The 20,034-nt window shown below is 40.4% G+C and overlaps 1 protein-coding gene across 1 annotated transcript in view; it reads left to right on the forward strand.

The window, feature by feature from the left end:
• The first annotated feature begins 3,621 nt into the window (after nucleotides 1–3,621).
• LOC124164003 overlaps nucleotides 3,622–20,034 on the forward strand; it is a 42,781-nt gene continuing 26,368 nt past the window's right edge. The window contains exons 1-2 of the mRNA XM_046541154.1: nucleotides 3,622–3,781; nucleotides 14,481–14,560. Coding sequence (XP_046397110.1) covers nucleotides 3,662–3,781; nucleotides 14,481–14,560 — 200 coding nt within the window. The 5' untranslated portion in view covers nucleotides 3,622–3,661. The remainder of the gene's footprint in view (nucleotides 3,782–14,480; nucleotides 14,561–20,034) is intronic.

Consider the following 20,034-nt stretch of genomic DNA (forward strand, 5'->3'; position numbering starts at 1 on the left):
GGCAAGGAGGTAGAAAAAGTACGTCCACAGCCGTCTGCCGTGCGAACGTATCAGGTACGTTCACAGCAGTGAAAGGGTTAATAAAATATTCCTCAGAAAGCCGTAAAACTCACTTATTTTCTCATAAAAATTTTCTGGGGGAGGAGGCATTCGCACCTCTCGTATTCCATACCCCCAGTATTAGTTGCTCCTAAAACAATTCCATACCCCCTAGCCTTAATTCCTAGCTGCGCGCCCGATCGAGCGTATTATTGGGTCCCGGCCCTGGTTTGTTTTATCCTTCAGGGGGCCCTCATTCGATGAGTCAGTCAGTGTGTCGTTGACCTGATACTGTGACACTCTTGAGTGTCGCTGCATTGCTGTTTGTGAGTGAGTTTTATCGTTTACCATGGCCTCTATGCGAGAAAAACTGTTGTATTATTGCAATCAGATAAATTATAAAAATGATAGAACGTCATGAAATGAACACTTGCAATTTTCCACGTTTATAAAATTTTCACCCGCAATTCACAAATTCTGAGAAAAATCCACAGAGAAAAAAAAAAACATTTGCCTTGACTGGGTTTCTATAAGTAACATTCAGAGGAATAATTGAAAGAAATTGCTCCAACAGGTCATAAAATAACAGAAATTTTCTACCCAAATTGCTGTCAAGTAAATTTTAGCCGCTTTGATATCATAGCTTCAATCCTGGTCAATGCGAATTATTTTTTCCTAGCATACTTCCTTATGTCGTAAATGGATATTTAGCTTTTCTCGCTCAGGGAAAACCGTTCATGAAGGGAAGGAATCGCTCAAAACATTGTTAGCGACGGCGAATGATGCGAGGAGTTAAGGGGGTCGATTTTTTTTGGCCGCGACCAAATCGAGAGTACGCGACGGATCGAAAAACATGAAAAATATAAACCGATAACGATGAAGTAACGTTGAACCGAAAACAACGGAATGCTATGCACCACGCACGAAAGTATCTGAAGACAGGCTAAAGCATAGTCTCGGCTCAGAATAAGGAGTGGTAGAGGGTGGGTAGGTAGCACTTTCATCAGTAAACACGTGTAACCATAATAAGTGTCTCGTAACGAGGGAAATTCACGCACCAATGAGCTCGGAAGGGAAAATTATTATAAAAAGCAGAACAACAGAGCATCATATTGCAAATAGTATGCTAGTCACGTGGCTCAATACCTCGTGGCCGACGCTCGAGGCATGATGGGTCCAGAGTAGTGACGTCACCCATCCTCTACTGAGGGTGCCTTCACAGCTCGGCGTTACGTAAACGCGACGGGAGCTCCCGACCCTCGAATATTACAAAAGAGGATCCTAAAGTCGTCCTCTAAATTCGTCCAACTATAACCATGTTTATGCAGTGGATGGTATTAACATAAAGGCAACAGACGAAGTGAAGTACCTGGGAGTTACGATAACCTCGAACCTCTCGTGGGGAGCACATATAAAGAATACTTGCGGAATAGCCCTGAATAAATTAGGATTCGTCAAGCGTATAGTGGGAAAATTTTCGGATGAGAAAGTAAAGGAAAGGTGCTATTTCGCTCTCGTCCGACCGCACCTTGAATATGCAGCGAGCATATGGGATCCGGTGCAGAAAGACTATATCCGCGAACTGAATAAAATACAAAGGAATGCTGCGCGATTCGTCAAAAACTGCTACGGGTGTACAGACAGCGTTAGCCAGATGTTAAGCGAATTAGGCTGGGAGTCGCTGGAGACTCGGAGGCTGCGCGATAGGCTTAGGCTACTTGAACAATTGAGAATGGATGTCTTTAAGAGCGACACAGAGAACATAATATTAGAGCCACACTATATTTCCAGGCCCGAAAGAAGCGATAAATTAAGAGATGTTTTGCCGAACGTATAGATATAGGAATTCGTTTTTTCCCCTAATCATAAAGGATTTTAATAAACTCTAGTCCCAGCTTCGTAAGAGCACTTCATTTTTTATGTGTATATGGCTGGTGTCCTGACACCCCCTGCAACACGTCTTTTAGGCGACTTGCGGGGTATTATGTAGATGTGTTGTCACCCACCGCGCATTTAAATAGGTTTACAAAAGTCGCCACTCGCGTCGCTGACGGACAAAGTGATTTGAGTTTCACAGAAGAATTAGGTATAATTAGGAGTGTTAACCGAAATTATAATACATGATGATGTGATCTATCAAATTCATAACTCTTCAATGCTATGACTCGCAATAACAAGCATTGTAATGTATAATATTGGAAAAAAGTGGATCGCATTGCACTCATCAGTGTCGCGGAGATTTTTGAAAACCAATTAAAACGCGACCGAAGTGCATGATGGCTCCATCGGCAAAGTTTTCCCCCCACAGCTCTGGGTTGCGAAAACAAATGAAAAGTGAGTAGCGTCGGCTTCTAAAAATCCGCCACAGAGTTTATATTACTATAGAGTAGTACTGTCTGATAGAGACTATTACTGTGGAGTAATATATGAAATCTGCCCAGGGGTATGTCATCTCATGATTTCGAGGCAATCGCACAATACATATGCCGTCTTGTGCACTTTTGCACAGATTTCATCTCTTAAAATATCCTCCTTAACTACCAATTGTATTGGATGAAAATTTAGCAATCAAAAAATCGTTAATCATGTATATAGTGATGGCAACTTCCTATGCATCATTATGGGCTTTAAACTTTATTTCCTCACACGGAATGTAAGTACGAAAAGTAATACTTTACATACATTCAGCGAACATGAGTAACGTGAAAAGTTATCCGGAACATTTAATTTTGATAACTGTTGTTCCAACAGCTTGGTCTAGTCATACTATTTAAATAGATGCAACTGAGCAGGTCATGAGGGCACATTCATACATTATATATTGACATTTAAACAACCCCAGCCACTAGCAACGGGCTCTCACGTTGTATTTAGGTTGTGATACTGATGAAGGGTATCTTTTTTGCTAATGTACGCTCCTTCGTGATTGTTATCTAATTTAGGGCTATTATTCGTCTTATTTTTCGCAAATGGTCGAAATATCGATGCTTTAAACTTCAAACTAATAGTAAATAATGAAATTAATGGCACTACTTGCTCCCTTTTGAGCCACTCCTCCCTAAGCTTCTTGTATACAAACACCAATTCAAAATCCCCGTGGTATTTCCGCCTCCACGCAAAAAAAATCCAACACGAACAGATTTTTCTGCGATGACGCAGCGAGCTGGCGACCATTAATTCTGAAATACGGGATCTGATTGGCTTGCAAGCCGCGGCGTCAGCGCCACGCCGAACTCTGAAGGCACCCCAATCCTTACATCAAGAGTCTGTGCCCTCCAAACTTGGCCGGCTCCCATTTAATTTTAAGTGGGAAAATTCGAAAAAATCGATTGAAAGAAAAGTGTATTCTAAGGCGGAAAAAGTGGTGTGGGATCCATATAATTTATCTTCCAAGTTTGCAATATCATCCGAAGTATACGAGCAGATAAAACACTATGAAATTTTGTGATATTCCATGTATTTAAACGAAGAATGATCTATCATAGAGATCCTTATCAAAATGGGGAAAGTTCCACGCTTCTCTGGAAGAGGGAATATCAGCATTCCATTGTTTAGAGTTCAGTGTAATCTCCTAACAATGGGTATCCATGGTGACGTCCGAGTTCGCTCCGCTGTCCGGAAAATGGCGTCCCGATCTGGACGGTTCCCGACTGGCATATTAACCAGCAAGCGATTGGACGTTGTCTTTGCCATGGCCCTGAACACTTCCGCTCTCAAGACACAGGCGGACTTACTGAAGCAGGTGATTAGATTGTATGATGTTAGCGTTTTCCCCCAAATATTGGAGTTATTAAGTATTTTGATTTGTGGAAACTTGTTTTCCCGAACTCACCAGTAATTTTATTGTTATATAATCAATAATTTCTGGCGTTACTTGGTAAAATTGCTTCAAATCCAATTAATTTACTTTACAATCTAAATATATAATGTACTTTGGCCTATGCCTATATAATTATAACCTAAGTAATAAAACAATTATATCATTTAATTTTATAAATTTTATTTTATTATATCTCGCCTGATGATGATGGGAGTAATAACGACTTTGTAGTTGGAAACTTTGCAGAGAACATCACCATAGTTCTGTCTACAATACGAGGGAGTTATACTCTTGAGACTGACACAGTAAGTGTCGAAATCGGTTGGCAGTGGCGTAGCCAGAGGGGTTTCCGGGGGGGTCCGGACCCCCCCCCCCCCCGAAATATAAAACACAAGCATTTCCCTTCATAAAAGAAAAAACAATATTGAAAATTCATGAATTTAATCTGATATTTATCCATGATATTCTCGAGTAGGACCAAAAATTAAGGCATTCGTCAAATTCCTTTCATCGTATCATTAATTAGTTCATTATCAAAATCTTATCCCGGTTAAGTCTATTTTATCTCAACTTAAAACTGGATGGCGATACTTGGTGGAACTTGGCGACAGGAAACATATAAAATATACACTGTTGTATGTTTCTCAGAAGTTTACTTAACCGTCCCAGGTTTCGACAATACACTATGTCATTTTCAACGGTGAAGATACACAAATTTGCGACCTTATTTATACCAGGTGTTAAGGAGAACCCCATGGTGAGGGGAGGCACGGGGGCACGTGCCCCCCTCTCTATCTCCCCCCAGACCCTTAAAAATATGCACGATTTTTGATACGGTCCCATTATCATTGCGTTCGTTTTGCATTACGACATCCTTGTGCCCCCCCAGAGCAAAATCCTGGATACGGCCTTGCTTGTGCCTCCCCAGAAAGAAATCCTGGATCCGCCTCTGCTCCCTGGTATAAATAAGCTCGCAAATTTGTGTATCTTCACCTTTGAAAATGACATAGTGTAAAGTCGAAACCTGGGACGGTTAAGTATATTTCTGTAGAACATACAACAGTGTATCCTTCATTATGTCTCTCTATTATCTATCAATTTTCACCGTCATTGAGTTGCATTAGCTTTTTATCTTGGGTTTTTGGTGATCATATAATTATCTACCCTTTTTGTGAAAGCTTCAGAAATCCCTCTATTCATGTGTGCAAATTTTTAGGATATATAATCGTAATTTTTATGCATTAGAAACCGTGCGAAAATTATCCCATCTAAGCTGCGAAAGAAATTATGCATGCCATAATTTGTATTGGCTATAGTAGTTTCTTTTATGCTGCATATTTGTGTATTCAAAGCCACAATTTGTCCCGCATTTTAAAGCAACCGAAGAGAATAAGAAAAAAAAATTCTTCATCCCAAGTTTCGCCTCGTATTTTTATCACATTTTTACCTTGCCTTCATTGTCTATCAACTTGAAACTCTTAGTGGAAAGAAAGGACTTCTATTCCAAATAATGTGAGACGAATGGTCCCATCATATTTATTGAGAGTAATATTGTACGGGCATCATATTTCCGTAAAATTGCGTCTCAGATATTTGTTTTCCATGGGAGTAATACTTATAGGAGTTATTTACTATTTCCCGGCCGCTATTGTATTTGATTACGGAGAATTTCAGTTTTTAGTTTCTTCATAATGGGAATGATATGAAATTAATGGAAGATACGTTCTCGCTGTTGACCTGCCCCGGAATGGGATTATTTCTCTAAGAGGATATATTAATATGCAAAAGTCTACTCTCGGGTAGTGAATTGGATTTGCATATTTCAAGATTAAATTCCGAAAGTGTCTCTTCAACCCTCGAGCCCAGGGATTGAACGATATAGAGCCTGCAGTTGGGACGAGAAGATTTTTATCCTTGATGACGAAAATTGGGTCATTAAGGTTTAATATTTCCTGAGATAATTGAGTCTCTGTTGCTATCTAATGTAATAAAAGTCTTTCCTCGTTTCTCGTCGTGAATTTTGCTGGCTTTTTCAATGAAGGATGCTCGAAAGATTGCACTATTTCTATAGTGGATCGATGGAAATGGAAATGATTACAAAGAAGAAAAATACTATTGCGTGAACAGTGCCATTGACGTACAATCGTAATTTTTCCGGATAAATTGGATTTAAATGAAAAATTCTGCAGGGTTAAGAGATTTAAAAAATAATTTGTGCAAGTGCCACCCGTATTTTTTTCATGATAAGGTCTAAAATAATAAGATTTAACTTTAAAATAGCTAATGCGATAAATTTTATTTATTTAATAGGCTGGCACAAGAGGACTTCTTAAAAGATTTGGCCACTTATTCCACTAATGTGGATGATAAAGAATACCAGAACGACTTAATGATGCTCTTAATGATAACTTCTTACTGCAATAACTTGAGCATTTTACAATGACTAAGCTTTTTAAATTTTTTCCCCGCGCGATTTAAAAACTAACCATAGTAAGTATCAACTCGTAATTCGAAAGAAAATTATGGTACTGTATTAGTATTTGAATAATCTGATCGGTTTATCTTCGATAAAATTCCGTAATACACTAAATCTTGATTTAAGAGCAGTATTGTGAGATAAACTGAATGACGATTGAAGTTATTTTGTCTTCTTTTCTTGTTGTAATTTTGACGCTTATCAAATCGCTCCTGGAAAAGTTGTTACGTAAAGATAAAATACGTTGCAAAATTCCGTGAAAATCAAATTAGAATTAAAGTGCAACGTATTGTTTACATTGAATGTATTCCGTTGATACTTGCTACGGATAATATTTATTGATTAAATATCTGTTACGCAGCTTTATTGAAAAAGACATCGTCTCAGCTTTTTTCCATGAAAAAATTGTTAAGAGAATATGCTTAGGTGGAAATATTTAATATTTGTTTCAGTTTGTCCTTCGTGAGTGGTATGAGCGCTTATACACATTAATTGCCTCAGAGGCAGAATAACAGAACGATTTGCTTGGACTTGGTTTTACTTGGGCTTCTTCGATTAACAAACGGCATCAGCGTTAGTAATTACTCGCAGAAATTCGTGGCACATCAAAATGAAGCTTTGTTAACTTTTGTATTTCATATGTAAAAAATAACTGTCACCAGTAAAGTGATTGCAATTCTATTTTTTTCATCTATATTTTCGAACACTTGTTGTGAATGCATGCCCTTTTTGCAGCACTTTTTTAGCATGCCATGTTTTTTTCCCAATCGCTCTTGGAAGTTTAAGAAGAATCCTATAATAGATCGATCTGGTATCCTTCATCATCTGTATAGATGTCTTAGCGAGTAAAAACCCTCATTGTCAACCCGCATTCGCTTTTAAATTTCCATTTTTGCCCTGATACTGACCGCATAGCAGTTGGTTTGGGTCTAGATATTTGGTGCAAAACAAATGCTTTGAAAATCTTTAAAGAAATTGGTAAAAATTAATCGGAACCAATTGTTGCTTTTGATCGAATTTCCTGTGTGACTCCCTTCCCTGCGTTTATTGATTGTTATTAATGGCGGGAGACTAGGAGAGACATCTGATTTTCCGTGAAGGGGATAGATTGATTCATTTCTATACATACACTCAATTAGTGGTTCAATCCATAGGTGGATTTAGAGGAGTGAGGGTAAAGCTCACCCCGTAATTGGGCACTGGAGTGCGTGAAGTTCAAAATTCAGGGCGGGGGTTTGAGAAATTCGGTCTCTTTCCCATCTCCCACTTGGTAGTATGGATTTGGGCTGCCAGATTTTGGGTAGCCAACCTAAAGGGAGCATGGATCGGGACATCCCAACGCGGGTGTTACCATCTGCTGGGCGCGAAACCAATGACAAACCAGAGAAATTTGGAACGATTTGGACAAATGAACAAAACCCTTTACATTCCACATAGTTAACTTTCTAGTGCAAGTGATTTTGAGTTTTGAAAGTGGGAGGATAGCATCACCTCATCCTTTTTTTGTCTTAGGCAACCTTTTTGTCGTAGCAGTAGTGCCTAAAGTAGGGGTAATGTTTTAAATTCGTAGCTTTAGTTCAATATTGTTTCTTAAGAAGGTAGTAGCTAATTTTTTTTCGAAACTTTAGCGTATATTCCTTTTTATCTAGTTGGAAGCGTTTCAATCGTTCTCTCAACCAAATACACCTTTTAAATTTCCTGTTCTTTATAATTTTCCGCAATGTCCACACTCCCTGTAACGATATTTCATCATTAAAAACGGAAAAAAACATGACTAGGTACTCCATTAAGACTCAAAATATCAACACTTCTTACAGACGAAATACTTCCAATCACTGGCAGTTATGTTGCATTTCCCAGCACTTCCACTTATTTCCTCCTAATGACGCTTTTCACGCTTTGAATCATGGGAAAAGGATGCACTCTTTGACGTCCAAATCTGGTGGCCAAGATGGGTGCCACGAATTCCCTCTCCTATGCTGCCCAACGAGTTGGGACACTTAACGTATTCTCTAGACGAATTTCAAGTATACCGGGACTAGCCACGGTGATAACTCTCAGGGAGTCACCTGCAACGCACAAATCGTTAAGCTGCCCCCCCCCCCTAGAATCAAAAATCGCAAATGTCTTTAAGGAAAATAATATTTTTTCAAGCAAATAATTTTAAAAACTAATAAAGAGCTGTAACAGTTTCCTTAAAATGTTGATTTCATTCACCTTTTTCCGTGATTAAATCTTAGCTTTAACTTGAACAACTATGGTTTCCCCCTCCCTCTAGTTTTGATCCTGGGTACGCACTTGGCTTTAAACTTGGAACACAGTGTAAGGATATACAAAGAGGGCACCATGAAAATGCACCATTATAATCTTGTAATAATGCCCAACGGCCATATTGAAAATAAGTTAAATATACGTCAAATCAGAGAAGTGGAAATAACTCAAACGTCATTGCCATTGGATGAATCTCTATCTCATTAACTTGCCTAAAACAATATAATTCCCTAAGAGCATACCAGGGTTACTTTTAACAGGGGAGTACTTAGTAAGGTTTCATTGAAGATTATATTAATTTAACTAACCGCTCTTAGCAATTAATCCAGTCAAAATTAAGGTCAGCAATTCACAAGTTAGACAACCCCTACAATCGGTAACGAATCCATTTACGAGTGTGTATCCGCGTCTTAGATTTATAATGCCAGTGGCGTAACTAGGAACATGCCTTGGGGGGGGGGGGGATGGGATGGCCCGGGGTGGCAACCTCTCCCTCCAGACAAAATCTGGTAAAATTTTTGAAAAATGACTTGCCAGGATAAATACATTTTATACCATTCGGGCACTGAAAATTGAACTTAAAGCAGACGCAGTTATTATATGTCAAAACTAGTCAATAGTTTTAAATATTTATAAAAATTTCTCTGAGGCTTTGAGGGGGGATCTATCTCCTCATCCCCCCCCGATTGTTACGCCACTATATTAGTCAAACACCAGTTCGTTGCACCAGAATTATCAGCACAATTAAATTGGAACGCATCCCATCTTAATTTTTCCTGAAAACAGCAAAAATAAACTTTGAAGAAGTGTGCCTTTTACCGAACAACGTAATAAACGTAAGACTAGCCAGTATTTACGACAAACACTTACTTGACCGAAGTTTTCGTAAAGCGGAAAAGCTATGCTTTACTTTAATCCCGGAGTTTTTTTTCAGCTAATTGCAGAGCACTGAGCTAAACCGCTTCTTTATTTCTTTCTTTCCTCTGCACGTCCATTTACCTGCAGCGCTAACAATATTACCGAAAATTAAAAATCTGGCCCAAAAATCGCTAAAATATATACATTAAATGCTTGTTCACTGTTTAGCAACCGTGATTAACTCATTTTCAATATGGCCAAATGCGCATCCAGTTATTACCACTTAAAGCGCCCTCGGTCCTCTCTGTATTTGTTCTGTGCTCGGGACCATTTGACTCTCAGCTTAGCGTTCCATCCTCTAGGTGGCTCTCCGTTGCACCGCTAAATGCCTTCATTATTGCAACTTAAAGTGTGAGCATCCCTTTATTTTTTACGTAGTCATTTGCGCTTCGTAAAGACGGCTTTAGGAGCAAACGCGACTTATTTTCCTGTGCATAGGTTTGCCAACTCCTCCTATCCGTCCCAAAATAATGACTAAAGAGATGCAGAAACCTTGATGGTCGGAAGCAACGCTCTTTGATTGTGAGGGGTGAAAGAAGTAAGCCCTTTCTTTATAGTTTGAAATGGCTTCTGGCGGGAGACATATTCATTTCTCTCCTGAAGGGCGAGGGGACGGAATATCCGTGATGGTCGAGTTTGGAAAATGCCCGCGGGAGCGACGCCTGGTCGAAGTTTGAGTTTTCTCCACTTCCGTCGGTTTCTGCTATATAACAGGGCATGATCATTAGTGGAGAGTTTAACTATGACAATTCTGTTATTTGCGAGGCAGTATAAGCAGTATTTGGAATTTGTAAGAAAGAAATTATCTGCCGAATAGTGAAGGTAAAGATAGCATTGCTCCAAAATAAGTATTTACTGTTATTGGGAAATTTAACCAAGAGAAGTAAGGAAACATTTTATCAGAGCGTAAGAAGAAGAAATCTTAAGGAGAGTAGTAAAGAAGAGAAGGCTCGTGAAAACCTTGACATGAAGACGAAACAACATAAGCGGCCATATGTTGAGGCATGATGACCTGACGTAAAAAACAATCGTCGAAGGACAGTTATACTCTGTTCATTTTATCTCTGCGGGTGAGCTGGTGTGGCCTAAGCAAGTGGAGTTGAGGGGAGGGAAAGTTTCTCGACATGTGACTTTGCCTTAGCCAATCAGCAAACAGTAGGCGTGGCCTCAGTCAGTCGCTCTCAGACCTCCTCCGAGTTAACTTCGTGAATCTGCTCGTGGAGCAGTGTTGCCAAACCTCACGCGTTCTCCTTGTATGTGACCAATTATGCTTTCCACCAACGGTGCCTCATTCAACGCGGTAGCTGACAATGTCATATGCTTCTTTGAAAGGATTATCTCCAATGCCTTCCAAATGAGTGGGAATATTGTCTCGGCGCCGGGGGCAAAACACCACAGGCCACCAATGACTCACACGTTTTCAGTGACAAAGTGGGAGGGCTACGTACATTTGTCAACGTAATGTTCGCTCCTCTATCTCTCGGTGCCACCCCTCCCCCATCAGCGAAGTCATCCGAGAGTGTCCGGACTCTCACGAAAGCTCACCCGTGGACATAAAGTGAATAGACTATAGACAACTGAAATGGAAGACCTTGAATACAGGTCTAGGCTAGGGAGGGTTTTAGACGCAAATAGACCTTAGGTGTGTGGTATACCCGCCAGGAAAAGCGGGAGGTGCGTGGGCCCGCCCCCAGAAAATTTTCAAGATAGATAGTTCAAAATGGTGAGTTTTATGATTTTCTGAGGGATACTTTATCAATCCTTACACTCTTATATAAGTAAATTAATCAAATTAAGCAAAATGGATTAAACCTAAAAGTTTCTCTCAGCTCTGGGGCGAGGTTTATCCCCCAAAACCCCCCTCGCTGCGCCACTGCTTGAATAAGCTATATTGAGCAGATGTATATGAAAGAAAGGTATAGATATGAAAGATAAAGATGTAAAGGAGAAGAAATATGGAGGTGTGAACAGGTTAGCTGATGGGAGAATCGAGTGGAGAGTTGAGTCAAACCAATATTGCTGTGGAAATTTTTGAAACAGATTAAAATGCTCCCAAAGTGGAAACATAAATGCTTCAGCGGGAAGGAATCAAGGAGGTTGTAAATACACTGGAGGCGCTGTATTCGAGTTTTAAGCGTGGTCATAATTCCGCCATCTTGGTTTGGCCATTTTCGGGCTTACAATTAGTCTCAAACAGTGTACGTATATAATAAAGTATTCTAGTCCTTATATCGCCTCTGATTTATAAAATGAAAATGCAAAAATTACTTCTGAGATTGTCGTAGGAGTTTTCCGATCGTTCGTCATACTACTGTTTATATTAAACTGTTCATATAGTCACATCGTGGTGATAATATATCGTCGTGAACACGCTTTCATATTATTATTGCGACCGGTCCGCTATCGTAAGATTTCCATTGGCTGAAATCTTATTAATTGCCAGTACAAGTGCAGGAGAATGGATATTTTACTCTTGTAAAATGTTATTTTCGGCTAAGCTGGTTGCACAGCCGAATCGTGGTGATTGACAATAATTTTTCCTTGGGAAAAAAAAATTCGAGACATATTTTCACGAAGCATATCCATAGTGATAGAAATAAGGTTTACTGTGTTCGATTGCGATTGTTTATTTTAACGTAACAACGATCATGACCGAATATTTCACCAAATAGTTTGCATTGACTCTTATGGGATTATCAATGTTTAGGTCAAAGTAGGCGACCTAACAATCCTACCCAAGCACCCCCATTCCTGTCACACTGCGATCAACGCTCAGAACTAGTGGTGCCCCCTCCAGTATATTTACAACCTCCTTGGACGGACTGGAGCTTCCTCTATGCAGTGTACTATACCAATAGGTGGCGACACTGGCGGCAGCTATTTGTCACATTTAGTTCTTCTGGAGTAAAGTGACGCGTGACCACTTTTAGTTAAATGAAACATTGCAATATTTTCACAGGATTTATTCAAACACGACGCGTTTCGTTGTCACAAAAACACTGCGTCATTGTTGTGACAACGGAACGCGTCGTGTTCGAACAAATCCCGTGGAATTATTGCAAAGCCTTATTTAAGTAATATTAAGATCTATCTCGTAATCGTGCTGCACGTCTTACAAGATATACAAGATACGACCATTACGTAGACTAGATATCTTACGGAATGACACGTAGGTCTGACAGAAACGATGAAATGGGAGAGATATTTTTCCGAACAGATAGAAATGAGAATTCTTTTACCCCCAAATCATATAGGACTTCAAATAATACTAGTCGTACTTTAGTATGAGCGATTGCTTTTTGAGTGTAAACGGTTTGTGTCCTAAAACCCACTGCCACACGCCTTTTTAGGCGGCTTGCGGGGTAGTATGTAGATGTATGGCGTTAAGCATGGTGGCTAGGAACCTCTCCCTACCTCCACGTTCCTTTTCGAAGAATTCATTCGTTTAAAATTGAATCGTAACATTTTCTTTCGTTAACAAGCCCTTACAAGTTTCAAGATGCTCGCTATGCTATTTGCTTCTCTTGGAGCATACACGGATTACTTTGCGGTCCAGGCTTAACTGATTTTTGGTGCAAATGAGGCGTACTGTTCCTCTACGAGCTAGCCCGAGTGATTGAATATTTAAACGCCAACGAAATTGACGTATTGCTTTGAGTCCCTGTAGATTCTGGGATGAAAGGTCAGCGAGCCTACCAAACGCACTCCTTGACATTGCGTTTATGTGACTGTAGAAGCCTTCCCAGTCGACGCAGCAATTGTGGTCAAAGTGGCCGTACTGTGGCCATAGTGGGTTGCCATTATGGCCCCATAATGATTTTGACTCCTGGCCATATTGTGGCCCATCATAATGTGGCCCTTTCACTGCTGTGAACGTACCCGGTACGTTCGCACGGTAGGCTGCTGTGAACGTACTTTTCCTTCCTCCGCGCTCAGTACTTTCGTCGAAGCACTCCGAATGGTCGCTCATCCGGGACCCTTTCCTCGACGAGCTCACCCTCGCTGGCCCCTCTCTTCGACCCTCTGAGCGGGAGGCCTCCCTCCCGCTCGGAGGGTCGAATCTATCAATCAATCCGATCATCAAAAAAATGATTGTTTTCATCGCACTCCTGCCAATCAAGCAATCAAGTACGTCTTCGAACCGTGTTTCTGCGATGAGAAATAACGATTTTGTTAACTTTGCTAAAATGGTTATTTTCCGGTGGTCCTAAGCCACGTTTTTAGCAAAGTTAACAAAATTGTTATTTTTCATCGCAGAAACACGGTTCAAAGACGTGCTTGATTGACAGGAGTGCGATGCAAACAATCATTTTTTCAATGATGGGATTGATTGATAGATTTTTCAAAATGCAGTCAGAGCGGAGACTTTTGGGGAGGGTGGCCCCCCGCTTTGAGGGTCGAAGAGAGGGGCCAGCGAGGGTGAGCTCGTCGAGGAAAGGATTTGCGACTCTATGAGGGTGTACCACGCCCCTCCTGAAAGTACCAGCTCCATGGCCCAACGAAACCCATTTTAACATTTTCGCCGCATGTGAGGAGAAGGTTTTCGGAGATTGAACAGCAGTGAAAGGGTTAAGTATGGATAGTGCACTTTCTTTATATCAATAGGATCAACCAACTTCCATTTTAATAACTCACCATCAAACCTGTATCAATAGCAACCGTAATATACTTATATTTACAAATGTTTGGTTTGCCAATCAGTGGCCCTCCTGAGACGATCCAGAGTGTGGGCATAGTTGCGCATGTGTTCGGCAAGCCAAACTACGGCTTGCCGGATGGCATCCACAGTCGGGCCATAATACGGCAAGCTGTGGCTAGCCATAGCCATAGTTTCCTCAGGTAAACCACAATTCAGCCACATTGTGGCCATAATTGTTTTGTTGACTGAGTTCCTTATTGATATGTATTTTACTTACAATAAAAAAGTCAAATTGACACATTTCTATTATTTTCCAGATTCCTCTAAACGTTATCGAGTCATACCTTACTTTGCCGCCTAGAAACTCAAATAACATCCTGAAATGGGAGCAAGAGGGGTATGTAATAATTGATTTTATTAGGTCAAGTATCAATTTAAAAAAATGAATATTTACCTCAGGATATGGCGGTGATCGCCAGGTTAAAAACAGCAAAAAGTTCTGAAATATTCTGCGTATTTTGGATTCATGGAGTGGTCAGAGAAAATTCAGCGAATCATAAAGCCTGTACTTCATGTCCATGTTGACTGCAGTCGAATATTACGGCAGATTCGTACGTGCGGAATGTGACTGCGAGCATAGTAAAGCATCGCTTTCGCCGAAATCACGTACTGGTACTACAACTTAACATTAACTTACAGTCGACTACTGGAGCAGTCAACTTCGACGTGTAAGCCACTCACAGTCAGAATAATTGCACTGATAAGTAATTTAAGTATCCTTAGAATTTTTTGTTATATTGATTTCTTTTTTTTCTTATTGTGCACTGATTTTGATGTTTCCTTAATGATGAACACTTTCCTGCGCATAGACTTGCTTTCTCGCTTAGATATTTTTGTTTGTCTGTGCTGCTATGTGTGTCAGAGTGATCTATGATTTCCGCGACTTTCTCAGAGATCGTAAACAAAAAGTTGTTCTTGACGAATTAGCTCCGATGTTGTAAACGTTACATCAGGTGTTCCACAAGGAAGCGTAATCGGCCCCCTGCTGTTCATTATATACATTAATGATCTCTGCTCCCGCATTAGCAGTACAATACGTTTATTTGCTGACGACGCTGTCATCTATCGCGAAATTAGTGATCACTCTGACTATGAAATTCTATCATCTGACTTAAACAACGTTCATTTGTGGAGCCAAGAGTGGGGACTCGAACTTAATCTGAGCAAATGCATGGCGGTACATTTCTTGCGGAATTCGTCCAACTCCAACCACGTTTATGCAGTGGATGGCATTAATGTAAAGGCAACAGACGAAGTGAAGTACCTGGGAGTTACGATAACCTCGAACCTCACGTGGGGAACACATATAAAGAATATTTGCGGCACAGCCCTGAAGAAATTAGGATTCGTCAAGCGTATTGTGGGAAGATTTTCGGATGAGAAAGTAAAGGAAAGATGCTATTCCGCTCTCGTCCGACCGCACCTTGAATATGCAGCGAGCATATGGGATCCGGTGCAGAAAGACTTAATCCGCGAACTGAATAAAATTCAAAGGAAGGCTGCGCGTTTCGTCAAAAACTGCTACGGGCGTACAGACAGTGTTACCCAGATGTTAAGCGAGTTAGGCTGGGAGCCGTTGGAGACTCACTCGGAGGCTGCGCGCTAGGCTTAGATTGCTTGAACAATTGAGAATGGATATCTTTAAGAGCGATACAGTGAACATAATATTAGAGCCACACTATATTTCCAGGTCCGATAGAAGTGATAAATTAAGAGAAATGTTTTGCCGAACAGATAGATGTGCGAATTCGTTTTTCCCCCGAACCATAAAGGACTTTAATAAACGCTAGTCCCAACTTCGTTTGAGCACTTAATTTTTCTTTTTAGCTGTAAACGGCTGGTGTCCTAACACCCCCTGCCACACGCCTTTTAGGCGGCTTGCGGGGTATTATGTAGATGTAGATGTAGATGATGCCTGATTTAATTGTATTACTTATAGCTGCTAGTTATCCCATGCAAAGAATTAGTAGTGCCTCGTTCAGGTTACGATAGTTCCAGCAATCGTTGGAACTATCGTGCATTCACACGACGATGGTTAAAACCTGTGCTGCCCTCTAGTGCTGACATCTAATGTGAACGAGAAATTGACCGTTAGCAAAGCTGTTGAGGTGTTTTTAACGAATAATTTTTATTCCGCCCATATTCTTCCTTGATAATAACTCTTCAGGAGAGCAAGAAACGATTTATTTTTTTAATTGTATATAATTTTAATTGAAATTAAAACCAAAAATACACAATACTGAAAAAAAGCAAGCATTTGGAAACAAAGAGTTGTTTTTGGCTTGAATTTCAGTTTTTTATTAACTGTTTTAGCAGTATGAACTCAGACCGGAAAATTTTTGAGATTGGTACTTGTTGTTAGAACTTAGCCATCGATATGATGGGTACACTTGTTCACCGAAGAGGGTCGAGACGAGAGGTTTTCGTTTCTTTTCAATCATTGAGAATTGGTTAGACATGTGCGCCGATAGAAAAAAAAAAATCGACGACGGCGTCTCACGGTGGGTTGATATCGACAAAGGGTGGTCAAAAATCAAAATATCGAATTTTTCATTTCGCACCGTGAACAGTACATCAGCCCTGAGGATGAACCTCGGGTCGGGGCTAGAAAAGTTGGCCGTTATGAATAAATTAACCCGGTGGGAATCCCGAGAAGATTTTACCCACAGTATATCAGAATTTTATAATGCTTAGGACATATAAAAATGAAGTTTTTTTTTCAAAATAATTTGATTCATTTGTATAGCTCCCCAAAAATCAATCAAAATCAATGAAATCTTGAGCGCGCGATTTTTTACGAATTATTTCAATGTTTGCTACGCGTCGCTCGGGGGGATTAATTTTGAGCGTGCGGCGCGAGTCGGCGTCCACACCAATAGGATGCATGGCTTGAATTTGTTACGAAAGATTAAAAATCTATTTCCAAGAATTAAGAAGTTCAAAAATATGATTAAAATCTCCGATCGATTGCTGACGAGATAACGTTGTGGAAATTCATTGCCATAAGATACAAACGGTCGTAGTACCTCTCCACAATTAATCACTAACACTTACCGTGCTGACCTTAGGCTTTATACTGTAGTACTGTATATCTATACCCAAGATCTAGTACCCAGGCCATTTTCAATACTTTTATGTTATTTCTTACCAACCAACCTTTGATATGAGGAATATGTGTTTGGCATCATTTTTCAGAACGAAATATACATGAAGTGCCATGAAAAAAATTCCTCTGCAACACGTATCGAACCGCGAATGGAATATTTTTATTGAAGACAAAATTAGCGGTTATAACACAAACAAATGAATACCTATTACCATGGAGTAAGTATATAGACAAGTAATAGCATAGAGTAAGTAATTATATATACTTACTCTATGCTATTACTAATATTACTTATAGTTACGCTTCCTGGTGTGTGGCATAGAACTACGTCAATTACCACAGCAATCAAGTCTAAAAATAATTTTTTAGGAAAAAAATTCACTTATTCCTCTGTAAATAGAAAATGTAGCAGCATGCTAAACTCTGGTCTCCAGTTAAGTACCTCACTGTTTGCATCGGTATAGATATTAGAAAAAATTACTAATTATGCGCAATTCAAACCAAATAATAAGAATGAAGGATCATTGCTATTAAAAATTTAAGGTAATTTTAGCGACCTTAGGCTTTCCGGGCCAGTGTGCAGACCACTACGCTATCGGGTTTCCTGATCTTCCATGACAATTTTACGAGGCTCATGGTACTAGATGGTCAGCCCAGCATCAAGTATGGCAACGATTCAATGACTTCAATGATGCCACAACCGGTTGAGAGCCACAAGCATGTGCTAAAACCGCTAAACCTCTAAATAAATTAATTAACAAAAGCAAAAGTAAAATGTATACTTAAGCCTGAATCACACGATCATTTTTTTTCGTCGCGATAGTGATCACTATCGCGATCACTTTTCCCGTCGCGAAAAGCGATCGCTCTAGTGATCATTTTTCTGAATCACACGGTCACTCCCGCCGTCGCTTTTCGCATCATTTCCAATATCACAGCTCGTTGTCAGAGGACCCACATCACGAAATCATATAGCGTGTTTGTTTATATATGTCGTTCCCATAATTGTCAAACGTTGCGCTGCAATCGCTCCATAGGGGAATGCGTTCCGATTGGCTGATATGGGGTTTTAGTGACGGCTTTAGCGACGGAAAAAGCGACCGGACGAGTGATGAAAAATAGCGATGGGAACCCTCATCGCGATCGCGAAAAACAATTACCGGCGACGATCATTTTGCGCAGTGATCGCGATAGTTATCACTTTCGCGACAAAAAAAAATGATCGTGTGATTCAGGCTTTATAATATTTCGAAGTCTACCGCCTGAACGGTGGTGAAATATACACGAATTGGTAAAGAGTTCTCGGGATCGCCACCGGGTCGTGAACTCCATATCTGCCAACGTTTCGATGTCCGACTCGGTCATCGTCCTCAGGGCTGTGAAGGATTCACAGCCCTGAGGACGATGACCGAGTCGGACATCGAAACGTTGGCAGATATGGAGTTCCTGACCCGGTGGCGATCCCGAGAACTCTTTACCAAGTCCATTCGCCGGGAAAGCACGAAATCTTTCTATACACGAATTGCCTCGTACTTTTGGCTTTCCTTTTGGCTAACATCCAATACCATCAGGCTCGGTATAATTGCCATGGGAATCAGTGGCGCAGCGAGGGGAGGTTTTGGGGGGATAAACCCCCCCCCCCCCCCAGAGCTCAGAGAAATTTTTAAGTTAAATCCATTTTTACTTAATTCCATTAATATTACTTATAGAATAGTGTAAGGATTAATAAAATATCCCTGAGAAAGCCGTAAGACCCACTATTTATCCTAAAATGTTTCTGAAGGAGGGCCCCCGCACCTCCCGCTTACCCTGGCGGGTATGCCGTATCCCCAAACATCCCAGTATTAGTTGCGCCTAAAACCCCTCCCAGCCTTAATTCCTTCTGCGCCCCTGATGGGAATCAAATAACCTTTGGATAGCGTAATGGTCTGGGCAGTGACCCGGAAAGCCAAAGGTCCGTAATTCGATTCCTGGTTCAGGGGAATTTTTTCTCATGGCAAATGATGCAGGTACGTTTCACCGCCGTTAACGCGGCGGACTTCGACATATTACATTTAAAGTATGAATTTTGTTTTTGTTCATTAGATTATTTAAAGGCTAATTCCACTTTGTTAAAAATGGCCAGCTAAGAAGTTTTCAAAATACGGATGGCGTAGTAATAAGCGCGCATCAAAGATCGAAGGTTTTCGGCGCCCATAGCACGCAGAGGGTAAACTAAATGTTTTTCATTATGATTAAAAACTTTTGGGCTATGTCGCCGCGTCAATGCTTTGGGTGGAGCCATGATGATGATGATGATAATGACGAGCACCCGCGAAAGTTTTAACGAAGAATTAAATGTTTTTCTTTAATCTCTCCAGACTTTAATTACCTTTGAACTTATCGCCAGCATTTGAGCCAATTTACTAGTAGTGCGACAATATGACTGAATATTTGGGGACCAGTTTTCAATGAAGCGATGACACTTCATCAATGTTGATGCCAGCAGAAGAGGCTTTCTCTGATGCTTAATTTCTTAATCAGTGAGTGTTAAACAATAGAGACGAGTCACGTGCAGCACCGAGAGAGAAAATTATTCGTATAAATTGCTTAAAGAGTGGCTGGTTTCCATGAATGTTATCATTTCTATGAATGATCCATTACAATAAAAGTGTACATGCGTGTACATTGTAAGGGTTAGTCCAACTCAGGTGAAATAAGTGGGG

This window comes from Ischnura elegans, chromosome 8 (assembly GCF_921293095.1).
Source record: "Ischnura elegans chromosome 8, ioIscEleg1.1, whole genome shotgun sequence".
NCBI classification, from domain to species: Eukaryota; Metazoa; Arthropoda; class Insecta; order Odonata; family Coenagrionidae; genus Ischnura; species Ischnura elegans.